At 46.8% G+C, this 20,799-nt stretch overlaps 1 protein-coding gene across 6 annotated transcripts in view; it reads right to left on the bottom strand.

The window, feature by feature from the left end:
• PTPN9 (protein tyrosine phosphatase non-receptor type 9) overlaps nucleotides 1–20,799 on the bottom strand; it is a 94,274-nt gene that overhangs the window by 36,817 nt on the left and 36,658 nt on the right. For 4 of the 6 annotated variants that reach the window (XM_053364490.1, XM_053364487.1, XM_053364489.1 and 1 more), the window contains 3 exons: nucleotides 3,557–3,700; nucleotides 2,678–2,767; nucleotides 484–608 (listed from right to left, as the gene is read on the bottom strand). In XM_053364490.1, the coding sequence (XP_053220465.1) occupies nucleotides 484–608; nucleotides 2,678–2,767; nucleotides 3,557–3,700 (359 nt within the window). Of the gene's footprint in view, nucleotides 1–483; nucleotides 609–2,677; nucleotides 2,768–3,556; nucleotides 3,701–3,993; nucleotides 4,068–18,196; nucleotides 19,048–20,799 lie in introns of those variants that run through there. The other 2 variants (XM_053364492.1, XM_053364491.1) reach the window with 2 other exon arrangements.

Raw genomic sequence — 20,799 nt, 5'->3', positions numbered from 1 at the left:
CAGGGCAGATAGAAGAAAGTCCTTCTTCACACAGCACAGAGCTGAACTATGGAACTCCCTCCTGCAGGGGGCAGTGATGGCCACCAAGGATTAGACAGCTTCATGGAGGAGAGGACTCTCTGTGGTTACGAGCCCTGAGGGCTCTGCTCTGCCTCCACAACTGAAGGCAGTAAGCTCTTCTGAAGACCCGTTGCTGGAAGCCGAAGGAAGGGAGAGGACTCTTGCACTCAGGTCCTCTTTACAGGTTTCCCAGGGGCATCTGTTTGGCCCCTGTGAGAACAGGACGCTGGACTAGATGGGCCACTGGCCAGATCCACAAGGCTTTGCTTGTATTCTTATATGGATCTCATTCTGGGTCAGATGAGAAGGCAACGCTGCAAAAAAAGCTGCACACAGGATGCCAAAGGGGAAAACACACACATTATTGAAGTGTGGTCATCTGAAAGAAGCAAACCTCACAGGGATGGAAAGTCTTCTACTCACCTCTCCACAGCTCTGTCCAGCAAGTAAAAGAGCGCTTGGAGGACCACATGTTGGATGCTTTTGTTGGGATGGTGCAACTTGGCAGTGAAGAGGGCAATCGATGCTCCAGTGGGATCTCGTACGCTCTGCAAAAATGCCAGAGATAAAAGATCAGCAATGAAGCAGAAGAGGGGCAGATCAGTCTCTGCAGAGGCATAAAAAGTCAAAATCCGTTCAAAGCCACTTTGGAATTCTGGCTGTTGCATGACCAAATCCTAGAATCCTAGAACTATAGAGTGGGAAGGAACCATCTAGTCCACCCCCTGCAATGCCCAACATGGGGCTGAACCCGTGGCTGAGATTAAAGAGTCTCATGCTCTACCAACTGAGCTATCCCAGCAGAAGCCCGTGGCACCTGGTGTTCCCAGGGGGGTCCCATCCAGGTACTAAACAGGCCTGACCTTGCTTAGCTTTCGGATCAGATGAGATTGCGCATGTTTTCTACCTGATGGCATGGAACGTTGAGGCAAAGCAGGGGTTGCCAGCCTACCTCACAGGGTTGCTGCAAGGATAAAAAATGTCGACAGGCAGAAGTGATCTACAGGGCCTGAACCTCCTTGGAGGAAAACAAAGGAGATAAACCTAATAAAACAAACATTGCCTTCTTTGATTTTACACTTCCAGCAGGCCTTATTTCCTGTTTTGTACATTTTTCCTAATTTTGCTGGTGTGATGTACCACCTAGACATCATCTTTTCCAAATTTTCTCTGAGTGTGACGCATGCTGTGAATTTCATTCCATTTCTCCATAATTTCGACCACTTTTCATATTCTATATTGTATCCCAAGTCCATTGCCCATTTTGTCATGACCTCCTTTATTTCTTCGTCTTTAGTATCCCATTCCAATAATATATCAGGTGGATCAGGGGAATTTGGTGGACATAGTGTAACTTGACTTCAGTAACGTTTTTGACAAAGTCCCCATGATATTCTTGCAAGGGAGCTGGTAAAACGTGGGTTGAACAAGATAACAGTTAGGTAGATTTGTGACTTGTTGACTGACCAAACCCAAAGAGTAAAAGAGTACTCATTAATGGTTCTTCATCATCCTGGAAAAAAGTGACAAGTGGGGTACCACAGTGTTGTGTCCCAGGCTCATTGTTGTTCAATGTGTTTATAAATGACTTGGATGAAGGAATTGAAGGGATGCTCATCAAATTTGCAGAAGACACCAATCTGGGAAGGGTAGCTGATGCCACAAAAGACAGAATCAGGAATCAAGATGACCTTAACAGATTGGAGAACTGAGCTCAAGCTAACAAAATGAATTTCAACAGGGAGAAATGTAAGGTTCTGCACTTAGGCAGGAAGAACCAGATGCACAAGTATAAGATGGGGGGGACACCTGGTTTACTAGTAGTACATGTGAAATGCATCTAGGGGTCTTAGTGGACCACAAGCTTAATATAAGTCAACAGTGTGATGCAGCAGCAAACAAGTTAATGCTATTCTGAATCAACAGAAGGAAGTCTAGTGTTCAGATCAAGGGAAGTCAAATTCTTGCTCTATTCTGCCTTACTCAGACCACACTTGGAATACATACTATGTCCATTTCTGGGCACCACAATTTAAGAAGGGTGTTGACAAGCTGGAAGGTGTGCAAAGGAGGGCAACCAAGATGATGAAGGGTCTGGAGATGAAGCCTTATGAGGAGCAGTTGAAGGAGCTGGGTATGTTTAGCCTGGAAAAGAGGAGACTAAGAGGAGATATGATAACCATCTTCAAATATCTTAAGGGCTGTCATGCGGAAGATGGAACAAGCTTGTTTTCTCCTGCTCTGGAGGGTAGGACTCAAACCCATGGCTTCAAGTTACAAGAAAGGAGATTCTGACTCAACATCAGGAAGAACTTTCTGATGGTAAAAGCTGTTCAACAGTAGGATGGACACTCTTGGGAGGTGGTGGACTCTCCTTCCTTGGAGTTTTTCAAGCAGAGGTTGGATGGCCATCTGTCATGGACGCTTCAGCTGTAATTCCTGCATTGCAGGGGGTTGGACTAGATGACCCTTGGGGTCCCTTCCAACTCTACAATTTTATGATTCTATGATCTAAAACCACACTATGGAGACATGTGTCCCCTGCCTCCGCAAACAGGAAGCCCAACTTCCACACTTATCCACAGCTCTGTCTGCCCAAGCAAAGCACCTTACTCACCAGGATGGTGAACTTTCCACTAAGCAGCTCTGAGCGGAGAGGTTCCTCATGAGGCTTCAGCTTCACGATCCCTTCCTTCAGCCTGGTTTCCTAGGAGGAAAGAAAACACTCTGTTATTGTCTGCAACCAAGGTGGGGATCCTTCGTCCGCTCAGACCAGTAGCCCTCTGGGTGGGGCTGAGTGGAGCTGGAGTCCAGCAGCACCTGCTGAAAACATTTTTGTTTAGACAGGCCTCCCCAGATGCTTTGAAATGCTGACAGAAATTTTAATCTTTTTTAGTACAGGCAACTCCCCACATGTTCTGGCACATAAGTGAAAATCACGTAAGTGGAAGCACCCTCTAGATACCCTTTAAATCAGGGGTCAGTAACCTTTTTCAGCAGGGGGCTGGTCCACCATCCCTCAGACCATGTGGGGGGCTGGACTATATTTTTTGGGGGGGTGGATATGAACGAATTCCTATGCCCCACAAATAACCCAGAGATGCATTTTAAATAAAAGGACACATTCTACTCATGTAAAAACACGCTGATTCCTGGACTGTTCGCAGGCCGGATTGAGAAGGCGATTGGGCCACATCTGGCCCACGGGCCTCAGGTTGCCTACCCCTGCTTTAAATGCACTCTCTCTGCAAGCCAGATTAAAAATATTGTACCCAAAATAACCGCAATTGGAACTGAAGCTCTGGGACGTGAAAAGTGGCAGCTGCCAAGTAACCCTTCACATCAGCTGTTAGGCAGGGAGGCTGAGCAGCCTCCACAAAGCCCTCTCCTCCGCCCTCCCTGAAGTCCCTTTGGGCTCCTGGAAGGGTCTCCTCATGAGCCATGAGGTCTCTCCAGCTCTCTCCCTCCATTTCTGGGGAGGAATTGATCCCCTTACCCTGTAGGAATGGAAGAGCTCGATCGCTCGCAGGACATCGAATTTCCTGGCCATGAGGAATTTGACTGCCACATTCCAAGAGAGGGGAGACACATTGTATTGGACTGTCCACTTGTTAATCTCTTCAAGGAATTGCTTGGTTGCCTGTTCCGGAGAGAAGAGAAAAGAAAAAGACACCGTTAATTAAAATCATCATCACGGTCCTTCATGCTGAGGTCCCAGGGCAAGCTACAACAATTTTTTTAAAAAATGTGTTGTTAGTTTTAAAAATAAAACAAAACAAGTACAAAACAAAAGGCAATGATCAACAAAAGGCAATCCAAAATCAACCCTCATTACAAAAAAAGAAAAGATTGAATTCACACATCAGAAATTCCGACATGACTTCCAGTCCCCCCATTGTGGTTCCTAAATTACAGTACAACTGCACACTTAACTTTATCTCTCATAGGTTGTTCAGTTGTGTTAATTTTGTAAAATTATCTTATTTCATGCAGAAGTCAATTCAGGCCTGCGAAATAATGTAGATTATTACACTTATTATTACAGATTTCTTGTAGATATTCTCTGTAAATATTCCACTCTTTATTAAATATTTGATCGGTATGGTCTCGGAATCTTGCTAGCTCTGCATATTATAACATTTTATTATGCCAGTCTAATTTTGAGGGAGTAGAATCTCCTTTCCATACTTTAACAACCACAATTCTTGCTGCTGCTACTGCAAAAATAAATTTTTTCCTTACCTTTTTTGGAATTTCATTGCTCATTATAGCTAACAGGAAGGCTTAAGGCTTCTTAGGAAAGGAACATTTAAACATTTTAAAGAGTTAGTTATATAGAGTTCCCCAAAATTCCTTTTTTTTTTTTTTTGCAGTTCCACCACATGTGGGTCATAGTGCCTCCAGCAGATGTTTGACCTAGATTTATACATTTTGGCCAGTTTTACAGGTGTTAAGTACCATCTGTAGAGCATTTTCATGAAATTCTCTTTCTCCCTCCACAACCTTTCCCATGATTCCATTTGGATGTTGTAGCCAAAATCTCTGGTCCATTGTACCTTAACAGATTTTACTTCTTCCTCTTTGACCTCCCAGTCAAGGAGAAATCTGTACATTTTAGAGAGCGACTTTTTTTGTGTTTGTATTAGGTCTTTCTCAAGTCTTGAAATTTCTGTGGAGAAGCCTTTCACAAAATATAAAGCAAAGGAAAGCGTGGAAATATAGGCTGTTGGACCTTTTAAAATATGCCCTTGTGAGTTCCTTCCAAAGTTTTCCTCTTCCCCCAGCACATAAAAAGACCACACATAGCAAGTTATGTGTGGAAAAAGTTGCACAGGCAGTAAAACTTACTTAGTTACAGAGCAGTGAAAGTTCCTAAAGTATTGGTATAGGAACTCAAGAGTGGCTTCTGAGAGCCATGTGGTCTGAGCTGAAGCAAGCAGCTGAGCCTCTTCACACAATGAGCTTCTCAGGTAATAATAATAATAATTTTTATTTATACCCCGCTCTCCCCAGCCAAGGACAGGCTCAGGGCGGCTAACAAGCAATAATAAAAACAAGTTGAATGAATGAAGGTAGACTGAAAGGGGAGCAAAGGTTTAATTACCTAGTTCCTCCAGAGGCAAGCTCACTGCCTTGCCCCCATGACTGACGGGGCCGGGGCCATGCAGTGTCAGTATGCTGTGTGTGCATGCCGCAGGGCATGCTGACGTGTTGTGAGAATGTCTTGTGGCTAGCGCACGTGATGTGACCACACCTTGTGGCATGTGCACATGGCCACTGGGAAATTTTGAGGGCCCTGAAAATCGAGGGGGGCCTCAATCCCCCCAGATGGTGCACCTGTCCCAAGGCGAGGGAAAGTGGACTTAGCTGAGCTTGGCAGGACAGCTTACTCTATGGTATTAACCCCTTCATGCATTGATTAGACTTAAGTATGTTGGTTATATGCTGCGGATTATCCCACACAATTCGCACCAGGCGTTCCTTGAAAATACTTTGTTTAAAAGCAACCAGCAGCTTAAAAAGCTTAAGGCTTAAAGAAGAAAACCCACAGCTCCCAGAGCTTTCCTGTTATCTGTGCATCCTGCAAACACAGAAACCTTTCATTAAGGTCTTGGCAGGTGAACATGAAGGCTAAATGGAACCTTTCCATTCCAGCTGGTCATTCAAATGCTCTCTTTGTAGCCAGTGCTCTAGTTTTCTTTTCTCCCCCTGCCCTCCTCCCTCCCCAACCCCATTTCCTTTTGTGTTCTGTCTTGTATACTTTAAGCCTGAAGGCAGTAGCCATCTTACCAACACCTATATGCCGCTGCACTGGGGGCCCTTTTTATGGGGGTTGCTGAGAAGGGGGCTTGACTGTTTGACTTGTGTGCAAAATGATTTATTTCATTTATTTCCTGCCTTTCCTCCAATGAACTTGACAATATACATGGTCGTTCTTCCACAACAGCCCTGCAGTGCAGCTTAGATTGAGAGATGGTGAGCAGCCCAAGGTCACCCCAGTAAACTGCAGGGCTGAGCATGTATCTGAATCTGGATCCCCTCCCAGTCCCAGTTAAGCACAGAACCACTGTTGGGAGAGCCAGTACCAAAAAGTTGTTGCATCCAAAAAAAATTATGAGCTTCCTGCAGGCAATTGACCGGCCACTGTGGAAAGCAAGAAGGTGATCAAAGTGGCTCTTGTTATGTGCTGGCATGAAAACACAGGGAACTTCCAACAAAAGATCTTCAGCCAGTGAAAACAGAAGTCTAATGTCTGGATTAAAGGAAGTAACAGTACTGTTCTATTCTGTATTGGTCTGACAATACTGGGAGTCCTGTGTCCAATTATGGGCACCACAATTTAAGAAGGATGTTGACAAATTGGAACATGTGCAGAGGGCAGCCAAGATGATCAGGGGTCTGGAAACCAAGCCTTATGAAGAATGGTTGAGAGAGCTGGAGATGTTTAGAGGAGGAGACTGAGAGGAGATATGATAGCCATCTTCCAATATCTGAAGGGCTACCACACGAAAGAGGAACAAGCTTGTTTTCTCCTGCTCTGGAGGGTAGGACTCAAACCAATGTCTTCAAGTTACAAGAAAGGAGATTCTGACTAAACATCAGACTAAACATCAGACTAAACAACTTTCTGACAGTAAGAGCTGTTAAGCAGTGGAACACTCTCCCTTGGGAGGTGGTGGACTAAGCAGAGGTTGGGTGGCCATCTGTCAGGGATGCTTTAGCTGAGTTTCCTGCATTGCAGGGGGTTGGACTAGATGACCCTTGGCAGGGTGGATAAAAATCAATGATTTTTAAATATATATATAATAAAAAATCACATTTTTTAATTTAAATTGGATTTTTAAAATAAAATGCTTTTGGAGGGAAAATCTTTCTAAGGATAGTTTTCTATTTAAGTTACATTATAGTCCTCATCAGGAAATAAGGATTTGCTTTAAGTTTTTCATGTGTGCTAAAATTCAGTCTAAGGTGTGTTTTTTTTAAAAAAAATCATTTAATCAGTTAACAAACATTGATACATATGCTATAATGTTATTGTTTTATTTAAATAAATTGTTTAAATTGTTATTAAGGAAATGATTGTTTTTCTCCTTCCAATAAAGTACAGCAGAAAAGTTGTCCAAATAAAAACAGTTAACTTATTAAACCTCACAATAATTTCATAATTATCTGTCAATGTATTTCTAATAGTGTAACCAAATCCGTAATTTTTGATATAACTGTAAAAACTACTCTGAAAATTTATTATTCCAAAAATTAAACCTTCATCTGTTTGTAAATATTAAGATTATAAAAGCAATTATGTGTCTTTCTGTAAAAAAAAAAAAAAAATTAAATCAAGTCTTAGTGACTAGTGATTTAAATCGTTATTTAATCATACTTTAAATAGATTTGATTTAAATCAAATCCACCCTGACCTTTGCGGTCCCTTCTAACTCCACAATTCTGTGTCTCTGTGATTCTACTTTGCTGCCTCCATTGCATCCTCATTATGTCATCTGGCAGAGCTTTTCCGGGCCTTTTACAGGCTGGCCCAAAGGAGGTGGGAGAACCAAGAGTAGCTCGCTGTGACTCATTTGCAAGGCATTTTGAGGATAAGATCACTTGCATCCACCAAGACCTTGACTCTGCTGTTATAGCAGATGAATCTCATGGGGTGTCCAGAGCACAGTCTAGTCCTGTTGTGTTGGCTGAGTTTCAGTTGTGGCCGAGTTTCAAGGATATGGCCAAGGTGCTCGGATCAGTCAGGGCGATCACTTGCGCTCTAGGCCCTTGCCCCTCTTGGCTGATAAAAACCAGCAGGGAGGGAACAGCTGGCTGGGTCAGGGAGGTGATCAGTGCCTCTTTACAAGACGGGGTGGTCCCCACCTGTTTGAAGGAGGCAGTGGTAAAACCACTCCTTAAGAAACCTTGCCTGGATTCAGAAAAACTAACTACTGGCCAGTTGCTAATCTCCCTTTCCTGGGCAAGGTTCTGGAGCGAGTGGTTGCAGACCAGATCCACACACTTTTGGAAGAAACTGATTTTCTGAATCCATTTCAATTGGGATTTAGGCCCGGTTTTGGCACAGAAATTGCTTTGGTTGCCCTGTATGGTGACCTCTGTCAAGAGAGAGACAAGGGAAACATGTCCCTGTTCATTGTTCTTGACCTCTCAGCGGCTTTTGATAACAGCAACCATGGCATCCTTCTGGAGCGACACCCCTAACTAAGGATGGGTGGCATCACTTTGCGGTGGTTCCAGTCCTACTTGGATGGTTGTTCCTAGAGGGTGTTACTTGGGGAATGTTTTTCAGCCCCATGGAGCCTTCAGTGTGGGGTTCCTCAGGGCTCAATCCTATCCCCCACGTTGTTTAACACATCTACATGAAACCGCTGGGTGGGGTTATCCGCAGGATTGGAGTACGTTGTCAGCAGTACGCTGATGACACTTTTGTCACAGAAACTGCTTTGGTCACCCTGTATGATGACGTCTATTGAGAGACAGACAAGGGAAACATGTCCGTGTTAATTCTTCTTGACCTCTCAGCAGCTTTCAGTACCATTGACCATGGTATCTGGAGCGACTCTCTGAACTAGGGGGGGTGGCACCGCTTTGCAGTGGTTCCAGTCCTACTTGGATGGTCGTTCCCAGAGGGTGTTACTTGGGGAGTGCTTTTCAGCCCTGTTGAACCTTCAATGTAGGCTTCTGCAGGGCTCAGTCCTATCCCCCATGTTGTGTAACATCTCCATGAAACCACTGGGTGGGGTTATCCGGAGGTTTGGAGTACATTGTCAGCAGTACGCTGATGACACTCAGCTCTATTTCTCCTTGACATCTGCAGGTGAGGCAGTGGAAGTGCTGGACCAGTCTTGGTAGTGGACTGGATGAGAGCCAAGAAACAGAAGCCCAATCCAAATAAGACTGAGGCTCTGTTGGTGGGGGGTTCCGTAGACCAGATGGGTGGGAGGTCGCCTGCTCTTGATGGGGTTACGTTTCCTCTGAAGGAGCAGATTCATAGCCTGGGGGTCCTCCTGGATCCTTTGCTGTCGCTCAAGGCTTAGGTGGTCTCAGTGGCCCAGAGTGCCTTCCATCAGCTTTGGCTGGTGGCCCATCTATGTCCCTATCTGGACAGGGAGAGCATAACTACTGTTCTCTACACTCTGGTAATCTGAAGGTTAGACTACTGCAGTGTGTTGTACGTAGGGCTGCCTCTGAAGATAGTTAAGAAACTTCAGCTAGTGCAGAATTCAGCGGCCAGGTTGCTCACCGGAGCAAGACGGTTTGAGCATATTACACCGATCCTGGTCTGACTGCACTGGCTACTGATTAGTGTCCAGGCCCAATTCAAAGTGCTTGTTTTGACCTATAAAGCCTCAAACGGCTCAGGACCACAATACTTTGTGAACCACCTCTTTCCATATGAACCTTCCCGGACCCTGTGATCATCTTCTGAGGCCCTTCTTTGTGTGCCTCCTCAAGAGGTTTGGAGGGTGGCAACATAAGAATGGGGATTTCTCAGTAGTGGCTCCCCATCTATGGAATGCTCTCCCCAGGGAAGTTCACCTGGCGCCTTCATTATACACCTTTATTCGCCAGGCAAAAACATTCCTCTTTAACCAGGCCTTTGGCTGATTAACATCCAATGTAATTTTAAAAGTTGTTGGGGATTTTTTGGGGGGGTGTTTATGTTGTTTTCGTTTGCAGGGGGCCTTCTCAGTAGTGGCACCCACCCTATGGAACACCCTTCCATCAGATGTTAAGGAGATGAGTAATTATATAACATTTAGGAAACATCTGAAGGCAGCCCTGTATAGGGAAGCTTTTTAAGGTTTTACTATGTTTTTACATACGCTGGAAGCTGCACAGAGTGGCTGCGGCAACCCAGTCATATAGGTGAGGTACAATAAATTATTATTATTATTAATTATTATTATTATTATTATTATTTTTATTTTTATTATGTTTTTGTATTGTGATTTTATGTTGCAACTGCCCTGAGACCTGCGGGTATAAGGCAGTATACAAATTTAATAGCAACAACAACAGCAACCCTGCCTGAAAACCTGGAGAGTTGCTGCCAGTCAGTGTAGACAACACTGGGATAGATGGCCCAGTGGTCTGACTCAAGACAAAGCAGTTTCTTATGCTCCTAAATGTTCTCTTTTGGCACAACAATCCTTCCCTAAAAATGCCTATTTCTGGGTAAACAGGGAAAGGTATGTAAAGATGAATGACCCCTGGGTAAGCCAAGACTTCAGGCTTCTATGTGACCCATCTTCTGCAATGCCTCAAAACAACTAGGTTAGTGTTGTCACTACAAAAACATACTTCCTGGGGTGTGATGCTCACATAGTACCAACCTGCTGGGCTTGGGTGCCCTTGTATTGATCACATCTCGGTCATGTTCACACCATACACTGAAAGCACCCTAATGCTATGTCAGTGGTCATGGCTCCCCCCCCCCAAAGAATGCTGGGAACTGTAGCTCTGTGAGGGGTCTCCTGACAGCCCATGGGACACTTAACAAACTACAATTCCCATGACTCACTGGGGAAAACCATGACATGACATGGTGACTGAACAATGGCGCTATCATCCAGGTTCAAAATCCCACTTCTGGCACAAGCTTGCCTTAGGCAAACCTTGGTCTCAGCCCCCATCTTCAACACAGAGGTGCTGATGTCAGCCTACCTTTAAGGTTGCTGTAAGGATTAAAATAATGCACACAAAGCACTCTGAACACTTAAAAGTGCTATACAAATACTAACAAATATCATCAATAAGTTTACTGTACTAGCCAAAAGCTATGAAACATTATCCAGAGAAGTGGGATCGGTAGCAAAATAGTGGTGGTGAGTGTCATGCCCTTTTGCAGAATACTCCATTACATCTGCACGCAAAAAAATCCCTCAGCATTCCATGGTCACCAAGCAAGTTCAGTCCTCACTGAACCACTGGGGATGGCGGGGGTGGGTGAGTGGGAGAGACAATGACTTGGCTTCCTTCTTCTAGACTTCTTTCCCCATCTTTCCACAAACTTCGCACATTTCCCCCAGACCTGCTGCTCCCTCCCTCCTGTGCGTGAGTGAGGCCATTTTGGTTCTATAAGGAATAGCACTCATGGCCTGAACATTGCAAATAGATGGAATCCTGACTGGAAAGGCATGTGGGAACCAGGGCAAGCAAGGACAGAAGAAGAGGGAAAAGGCAACAGAAAAATGGAATGAAAAACAACATGGATAAATTTGCTATGCATGCCAAGCAATGCTGAACATGGGGAGGTGTCTTTAACACTTGAAATCATGCAATGAGGCTAGGCGTTTTTGCTCAGCTCTCATTCTACTAAATGAAGAAAGACATCTAGAAGGTGGAGAAGAAGGTGCCTCTTGCTCCATCAACCAGAAGGTTTCTTCCTAGGAAGAGCCCTTCAATTCCTCTAAAAAGTGTTTGGGACTTTTTAGTTAGAGAAAAGGTGAGCAAAAGGAGTCATGACAGAAGCAGAAACTCACGATATATAAGCGAGGCACCAAATGGCTCCTTAAACCAGGGTTAGTCACCAAAATGGAATGTCTAGTTGCCATTTGGAGGCCAGATCGCTCGAAAGCCGTATTTTTCAATACAAACTTTTGGTTCCTGAAATTCATTCAGGTTGTGCAGATAAAATATCACAGATACAATTCTACAGGATGTGCTGCTAGTGTGTGAAAGCAGTCCAGATGCAAGGATCCCCAGGGATGCACCTTCAGATGGAGAAGACGCCAGACACCATCCTAGTGCCCAGGCATCTTCACTTGGTTGCAAGTGGCCAACAGCCAGGTGCAAAATGTGCCTGGAAAATTTTGAACGCTGGACAGGAGATTATAAAATTTTGCATGGCATGGAGAAAATGAGTAAATAAAAGTTTTTCTCCCTCTCTCATAATGCTAGAACTTATGAACATCTAATGAGGCTGAAGGCTGGAAGCTTCAAGCAAGTCCTTCTTTGTGCAGCACATAGTCCAACTACGGAGGCAGTGATGCTCCCAAAGCTAGATGGCTTTAAAAGAGGGGTAGACAAATTTATGGAGGAGAGGGAGTGGGAAGGCTCCTACTCAGGAGTTGCCGGCAATAATGCTTCTGGATATCACAGAAGGGCAGGCATGAGCGTCGGAGTCTCACACTGATCAGAGGCTACAAAACCATTCCAGATTTGTTTTGTGGGGAGGGAAATGCAGGGAAGACAAAACAAACACACAACTAAAACATGGCCTTGATCCTGACAGCAATGATTGACTGTGGATTTCACTCCCTACACTGACCTTGCCACCAAGCAGATATTGAGAAAACATGCTTTGGGAAAGAGGGAGCCATTTTGCAGCCTGTCATGGCTAGTTTCTCTTGTCAGGGTCAACATAGTCTAGATTCACATCTCCTCCCTCACTGTAAGAAAAGTGGAAATCAGTGAAAAGAAGAATGGTATGATGTCACTGATTCATGGCAGGAAAAAGGCGCCCCCCCAAAAAAGCTCAACAACTTTGACCTGCCCCCCGAATGGGTAGATCACTGTCTTTTTTTTCTCGGAGTCTCTTGCGAGTTGGACACCCCTGGAATAGAACAAGGCATCCTTCCATCTTTACTGGGTGCCTCATTAGTATTAGTAATAATAATGATTAATAACAATTAATATTAATGATATATGTAACATTTACAGCACTCTGATCATTCAATATGTATCACATAATACAAATATGAAATCACTCCGCTAAGGGCTCTCATCTCAACTATCACATCTGCCTAGTGTCACTTTCCTCCTGCTTCCTTCCTTGTGTCTTCCACTGGGTCCTCTAAACCCCTCCCCTCTCTCCTCCTCCCCAATTATCTCATCTGGTCTCTTTGATTAAACTGCAGGGGGGAGGGGCGCCTCCAAAACAGGTGCCAAGTGTCACAGTCAAATGCTCTTAACAATGCAGGCACATCCGGTTCCTTGCAGTTGGTGTGTGGTCTGGGAGTCCAGGGCCCCAGCTGTGTGGCAAAGAGAAGGGAGGAAAGGGGGGGCTGCTTTGACACAATTGCACATCATAAATCTTGATTGAGAAAAGGCATCACAACCAAGACCTGTGGAAGTGAGCCCCAGTGCTTCAATGGGGGGGGCACTTTCTGAGTGTACAGGCCTCAGTGGGAGTCCTTTCATTCATTAATAAGCCTTTGCAATTCTGTTTAACTAAAGACAGAGCACCGTTTTGCCTACAGCAGTTTACTTATGAGGTGGGCTGGCCCACTCATAAGGCAAGGTGAGGTGACCGCCTCAGGCAGCAGGATCCACAGGGGCAGCAAATCTCCTCATTTTTCAGCAGGAGAATGAAGGGAACTGTCAGCAGAAGAAGTCTTGGCCCCCATGGCCAGATCACTGGGTTTCTTTTCCATGAATTGGGAAAGGAGACCTCTCCACACAGAAACCAATTTGAGAAAGGAGGGAAAGGAGAGCTAGCACATGTGTGAGAGAGACAGCGCACACATGTGGGAATCTGTGCATGTGTGAAAGTGTGCATGACAGCATGCATGTGAGTTTGCACATGTGAGTGTGAGAGTGTATGTGTGCATTTGTGTGTGGCTGGGCGTGTGTGTGTGTGTGTGTGTGTGTGTGAGAGAGAGAGAGAGAGAGAGAGAGAGAATTAATGTGTGTGTTGGGTCAACTCACTTTGCACGTGCAGCCCTAGACCACTTTCCTCCACAAAAATTCAGCTTGGGGTTGGGGGTGAATGATTGTCCATCCCTATTCTAAGCTGCTTGGTGCCAACTCTGACATGAACCTGCCCAATTATTAAGATCCCCCCCCAACTTGAGGAGGAGTGGATAGAAACCAAAGGCATCTCCTTTCCAAAGGTAGCTCAGTTGTGCAGTTCTCCCCCCACTCCCAAATCTTCACTCCATATCCTTCTAAATGACTTTTAGGTACCAGTTCAAAATGTTGTGTTCACGCAAGTTTTTAATGGAGTTGAGTATTGTTTCAGCATTCTTCTTACTGAGTCCGGATACATTTTAACACTTTCTGCAGTATCTATTTTGTTTGCACCTTTGCTGTTTTGTTCTTACCATTGATCTGTTTTGGGGGGAGGAGGGGGGGTTTAGGAGGCATGCACTTTAAAATTTGTTGCAAGCTACCTTGAAAACTAAGATGAAGCAGCAGCATATAAATAAATGCTGGGGAAAAATAATTAAAAATATAAAAACCACATCCCAATGGAATGCTTTCCTAGAAATGGAATGCATTTGGGGGCGGGGGCAAGCTGATATCTTTCTCCCACTCCGCTTTCCTTTCATATCCTCTCAAGAATGGCAACTTGTCAAGAATGGCAACTTGTGGCACCCAAAGCCAACTGCCAGGCCCTTTGGAATGCACAAAGGGAAGGTCACAGGGAGGGGGAGGCAGAGAGAAGGAGCAACAGAGTTTTCAGGAGTAGAAGAGGACAACAGAAGAAGACAGCAGGGCATGGGAAAGGGGCAGAGTCCAGGAAGCACAGCTAGGATCTCAAAAGGTCTGAAGAATTCAGAGAAAGATAAATTGCTGGGAGAATTTTGACTAAGGGACCCGGAAGTTATTTATTTATTTATTTATTTATTTATTTATTTATTTATTTATTGTGATGCAGGTGGTGGAATTTTTCCCGAGTGATTCATTTTCCACTGGAATTTTTTTCCAGTTTCATGAGTTCTTTAGTAACTATGAATGGATGTCAATTGCAAATACACGTTGCTTGGCTTCAAAAAATTTAGCTTCATTAACAATAATACAAGTAAATATATGCACACTAAATTAGATCTCTCTTTAGGGTGTCAGAAAAATGTCCTGATGCAACCCCCCCCCCACTCCAATACAAACCACCCTAATTTGCATAGTGTAATTGCACTGGAACTTATCCTAATTTGCATAGAAAAGTTTTTTGGGAAAAACGTCTGGGAATTTTCCAGTGCAATTTTTTTTGGGGGAAACCCCAAAACACAATTAACAACATAACACAACACTCTTTCCCAGGTGGTTCTCTGCCTCATGTTGGTCGGTTGGGGCATCTGTAGCCGGCCCTCCAAAGAGGATCTCAAGGTTTGGGGAATTCAGTGTTTCAGGTAGGCTGATGCCAAGCCATTTAGGGCCTTAAAGGTTAAAAGCAGCAATTGAAGCTGAGCCTGGGAACCAAAGGAAGCCACTTCATCCAACAAAGCCCAGGCCTCGTGAGGCCCAACCACCCTCTGCTAGTCACTTGCCTTGAATCCCTGCTCTGGAGCAATATGGAATTAGTTTACAAGGCAAAAAAGCAACACATGATTTAATTTGCTAGAAGCAGCCAGGATGCTAACAAGAAAATCCAGGAAACATATTACTGCATTTCTGTATTTGACTAGTTAGTGTTTGGGCTTTGGAGGATATACTGAAATTAACATAAGTAATAACAACTTTCAGAAGCTAAGAAATATGTGGCGGTTTAAATCTAGGGCATGTACCTGTTCACTTTTCCAGGATGGAGTAATAATATATGTACATATGTAATATATGTACAATGCAAGTGAAACGAAGCACATTGGTCAGGGTCTGGTCAATGCTTAGATAGCAGATACTAGCAAATAACAGACTTCCTAGTCCAGGGGTTTGCAAACTAAGGGCTGTGGGCTGGATCAGGCCCAATTGCCTTCAGGATCCGGCCCACAGACTGTCTGTGGATCATCGGCGTGGGGATTCTGTTCATTCAGGCTGCACCATTTTCCCCCTGCACCATTCCATTCCCCCCCACACACCGTGGCAGTGCCTCCTCCCTCCCTCCTCCTGGTTTCTCTGCACCCTGCCTAGAGGAGGAAGGGGGCTGAGTGCCATTTTAAGCAGCCCCTCTCTGGAGCCAGCCCCTTCACGCCGCTCATCTTCCCTCTGCCGCTGCCGCCCTGGTGCTCCTGTGGGCCAGGGGGCAGAGCGGACGAGCTCCCTCTGCCTACCCACGAGAAGCAGCGGTGGTGGCGGCAGCCCCTGGGAAGGTAAGCACAGCAGCTAGGCTGGGGAGGAGGACTACTTGCCCCCCTCACCTCTTCTTCCAGCTCCCCCCCCCCCGGTGCCGCTTCTCCAGCCCGCCACAAGGTCTGAGGGACAGTGGACTGGCCCACGGCTAAAAAAAATTGCCGCCCCCTGTCCTAGTCCATGCCACCAAGACTAGATGGCGGTCTCCTCGGGGGGGGGGGGGACCTGCCCTCTTCTACTCTGCAAAGTACTGAGCCTTATGATCAGAAGCAGGGACCTTCCTATCTGGCGCATCCTTAGTCAAGAAATTATCAATGGGGACAGGGTGCCAACGTGAATGAAATTTTGGGAGGTCCAGGTAGGCCCCCCACACCACCACTTGAATGGCAAAGCCCACCAACTTTGGGGGTGCCTGGCCCCCTCAAAAATTTTATGGGGGGGGGTTGAAGAGACCTTGGCCCCTAGGAGAAAATCTGCTCTTTTTCTGGATAACATCTGAAAGACATTCTCCATTTGGAAAGCGTTTTCTGGCTGCTGCTTTTATTGTTTTTTTGTGGGGGGTGGGCAGTTATTGCTGCTCTATGCTTTTTAAAAATATTACATGATTTTACACTGCTGTTGTACATTGCTGGTTTTTAAGATGCTTTGGGAAATTCGCTTGAAAAGCATGGAAGACATTCTTTAAGAAACCTAAACAAAGCCACCTGCAATCGGATGGAGTAATAGCAACAATGTATGCCGCCTTCAGTTCTATCCAAGACAGGCTATAGAAACGCAAGATTAAAAAAACTCCCACAGACCATTTTATTTAAATAAAAGGGTTACATTTATTAGTATAGTATCTTTTTCTCTGCCAGGACGGACAACGTTCACTTTTTCTGCTACAAGTTAGGAGTGTGAAAACTTTAACGGAGAAGAGACGCTCCCGACCGGGGTTTGTGCCTCCCGGCCTTCGCGGGGGTCGCGGACCCCTTTCTGGGGCGCCTCCCGAAGGGATGAGCAACATCCACCTCGCAGGACTCAAGCGCAGCCGCGGCGCGACAAAGGAGGGCCGGATCCTTCCCGGGGGAGAAAGTGAAAAGGGCCAGAAGCAGAAAACGGCGAAGGGCAAAGGGCGAGGCGGAAGCGAGAAGTCCCTGCGAGCGGCGCGGCGGGGAGAGAAGCCCCGAGGGAGCCGCGCGGAGCCCCGGGCAGAGGCGCAGGCGCGCTCTCGGGAAGAAGGGCGAGCCCAGCCCGGCTCCCCGGCTGCCCCGCCCGGGCAGAAAGCGGCCGCGGATCCTGCGCGCTTGCCGGCCTTTCCCCTCCGCGGCACTTCCGCTCCATGTCGCGCTTCTCTCTCTGGCCTCACAGCTTTTATAAAAGGGGTGGGGAATCTAGTCCCCCCCCCCGAAAAAAGAAAACATCACACACACAAACACGGGGCGGGGGGGGGGAAGGATTAGAAGAGAAAAACCAGCTAATGAATGAGGCGTCAATTAATGGGGGCGGCTACCCCCCAAGAGACAACCTTCCCCCTCCTCAAAAGGCACCCCGAGACCAAGAGCGAGTGTGTCCTTGCAGCCCCCACCCAAAGAAGCGAATTTCCTCGCTTGTTAACAACAACTCCTCTTTTATCGGAGGATCCTAGCGGGAGGGGAGGGGGCGCCCCACGGCCCCGCCAGGCTCCTTCTCCGACTAGGCCGCATCTCAGCCCCCCCCGCAGCGCTTCTGATCTCCATGGAAACCTCCCCAGGGGGCCCCACTTCCGCCCCTCCCCTTGAGGTGGGGGTGGCGGGACTTGGGGGGACGCAGCTCCCCCCGCCTACCAAGAACGGATTTCACCCCCGGGAAGAAGAGGGGAGGGGATGCAGGGGCAAGACGGAGCACAGACCTTGGCCCTGGGTTCCCCTCAGTCGGGAGACGGGGGGGGGCGCTGCTTCGCTTCCAGGAATGAGACGACCCCAAAACAGATGGGTACGCAGCATTACTCTAGGCAAATAAATACTATTTATGCATCTCCTTACTCTTTCCCCTCGCGATCCGCGTTGTTGCGAAGCCGCTTAAAAGAGCGCAGCCCAGAGGCCCGAGAGGCTCCCATCGCAGCCCAAGACCTGGGAAGGAGCCCCGCCATCCCGGCCGCCCCGCCCTCCTCCCTGGCCGCGGTCCCCCCAAGCTCTGGGGCCCGGCGAGCTCCTACCTGCTCCTCTTCGGGGCTCAGCTCCGCCGCCATCCTGCCCTCGGGGCGCTCCCAGGACTCGACGCCGGCCAGAGAGCAGGAGATCGTGCAAGTTTTCCACAGCTACCACCCCACAAACATTTCCCAAAGCAGCTCGTCTCCTTTTTCCTCCTCCTCCCACGTTTTTCGGGGGGTCGCTCAGCTCGGGTCGCTCCCAAAGTTGGAGGGTCGCATTCTTCGCCGTCGTTGTTGTCTTCCCTCCCTTTTATGATGCGCTTTTGTAGATATATAGATATATGCAAGTATTTTTCGAAAAGGGCGGTGGGAGCACGGAGGGGAGCGCCCGATTATTAGTATTCGGTGGGTGGGTGTTTTTTGCGCCCCTCTCTCCTTTTCACTGTAACAGGGACGGCGACAACGAGAACTTCGACAAAAAAAGTTCCATTAAAAAGAAAGGTCCTGGAAAACAAAAAACCTCTCCCTTGATAAAATAAGAATGCCAAGTCTGATTCAGCCGCGGTGAATGTCTTCGGGCATTAAACACGCCTACATATGGATCGGAAGGCAAAGGGGCTTAACGGGAAGGGAAGAAGGGGCAGAAAATGGCAAAACTTCCCAGCCCTCAAAGCTTAAAATCCTCTCCAGATTGTGCCGAGATATTCACCCTGCAAAGATCCCTCCTCCTGCTGCTTTCTGGGAGAAAAAGGAGGGAGGGAGGGAGGGAGGAGGAAGAGGAAGAGAGAATCAGTAGGAAGCAACTTCCTTTATATATACTGTATCAGAGGAGGAAGCTTTCACCCCCCGCACCCGTCCTGTGGCCTGGAGGGGGGGTCGTGGGGCCTCCTCCCTCCCTCTCCTTTCTGCAGTGCTTGTTCCTCAAAAGCAGCAGGCAGAGCACAGGGAGGGAGGGAGGAAGTAAGCCCAGCTGACCCGCCCCCCCCCGTCGCAGACCAATCCTGCTTCCTTTGCTGCTTCCTTTCGCTGCCAAGCCTCCCTCCCCCTCTGCTTGCTCCATTCAGAAATTGAATCTCATTCACAAACAGCAGCAGCGGCAACAGCAAGCCGAGGACGAGCCGGGATGGAGGGCTCCCAAGGGGGCGGGGGGAGAGAGAGCCCTAAAAGGCATCGGCAGCAGACAGACAAGAAACGAATACCCACGCAGCAACCTGCCCTGGCAACTCCTAAAAATCAAGGTGGCAACTCCATGCACAAAAGGAGAAAATCCCATTGAAGCCAATAGAAACCTGCTTTTGAGTCAATGTGCTGTAAGAGACACCTTCTTCGCCGTGTGAATCCTACACTGGCTTTGCCTCTTTAGATAAGCTTTTCCTATGAGGTCCTGATCTAAACTTCCCAGCGCCCATGAGAATGCTCTGGCATTGGGAAGGTATCTCCCCGTGGCCCCTTTGTAACTAGACCCAGCTACAAATCCAAGACAGGTTCAAGGTGTTGCTATTAGTAAACGAAGCTCTACCAGATCGCCTTAGCCAATAGATGCCCTCTGGACCACTTCAGTCTGTGGAACTGACCCACATTACAGGTGCCACATAATACCCCTTCCACATTTGTAAACAACCTACCTTTCAGTGTGGCTGCACCTACACTTGGGGACTCCCTGCCTATCAGGTGAGCATCTTCACTGCATTTTTTCCAGCACCTGCTAAAAACATATTTGTTTAAGTAGCCCTACCTAGACTGTCAATGTAGAATGTCAATGTTTTTAGTTTGTTGCTGATTTTCTTTTCTTTTTGAATGTTTCCAAGAGTAATTTTAACTGTTTTTACTTATAATTTTATTGTTTTATTCTTTGTAAACCACTTTGAGGGTTTTTTGGCTTTTCTTTTACAATCAAGTGGTGGAAAAAATCACTTGAAATAAATAATGTGAGCATCACATGAATAGCATAAGCGGGAGCAGATCCTGAGCCCCCTCTGCATCCTGGGCCATTTTGACACATGGGTGGTAGCACCAAACAACGTGACAGGGCTTGAGCTGTGTCTGCAGAGGAAGACCATCTGCATTACCTGCTTGAAATCATTCTAACTATGCCTTGAAGGCTCCCTGTATCTGGCATCAAACATGGCAAAAGAGGGTGGCGTTTGCCCTAAACAGTCTGGCAAGCAAGCAGGGGGGACAGTGTTGTATAGTGGTTTGAGTGTTGGACTAGGACCTGGGAGAGATAAACCGCACCGGGTGACCTTTGGCCAGTCACCGCCTCTGAGCTTAAGCTATCTCACATGGTTGCTAAGGGGGTTAAATGAGGAAGGAGAGAACCATGTACTCCTTGGAGGAAAAGGTGATATGTGTTATAAAATGAATGAAAAGAACGCCTCTGAGGCCTGGCACGCCTAATTAGCCATGAGGGCTGAAGGTTCCCCACCTCCGTAGTACAAGAGACAGAAGCTGCCATAGACCATGTCAGACTGTTTGTCAATCAAGCCCAGCACTGCCCGCTCTGACAGGCAGCAGCTCTCTCTGGTCTCAGGGGTCTTTCCCAGCAGGCAGCACACAGTTGAACCATGGAACTCCCTGCCACAGCACAACCTAGATGGCTTTAAAAGAGGATTAGACAAATTCATGGAGGAGGAGAGGGCTGTCGATGGCTCGTAGCCACGATGACTATG

This window comes from Podarcis raffonei, chromosome 14, assembly GCF_027172205.1.
Source record: "Podarcis raffonei isolate rPodRaf1 chromosome 14, rPodRaf1.pri, whole genome shotgun sequence".
Classification (NCBI taxonomy): domain Eukaryota; kingdom Metazoa; phylum Chordata; class Lepidosauria; order Squamata; family Lacertidae; genus Podarcis; species Podarcis raffonei.
The sequence above is the reverse complement of the archived record's forward strand: the minus strand, read 5'-3'. Positions and strand labels throughout refer to the sequence as shown.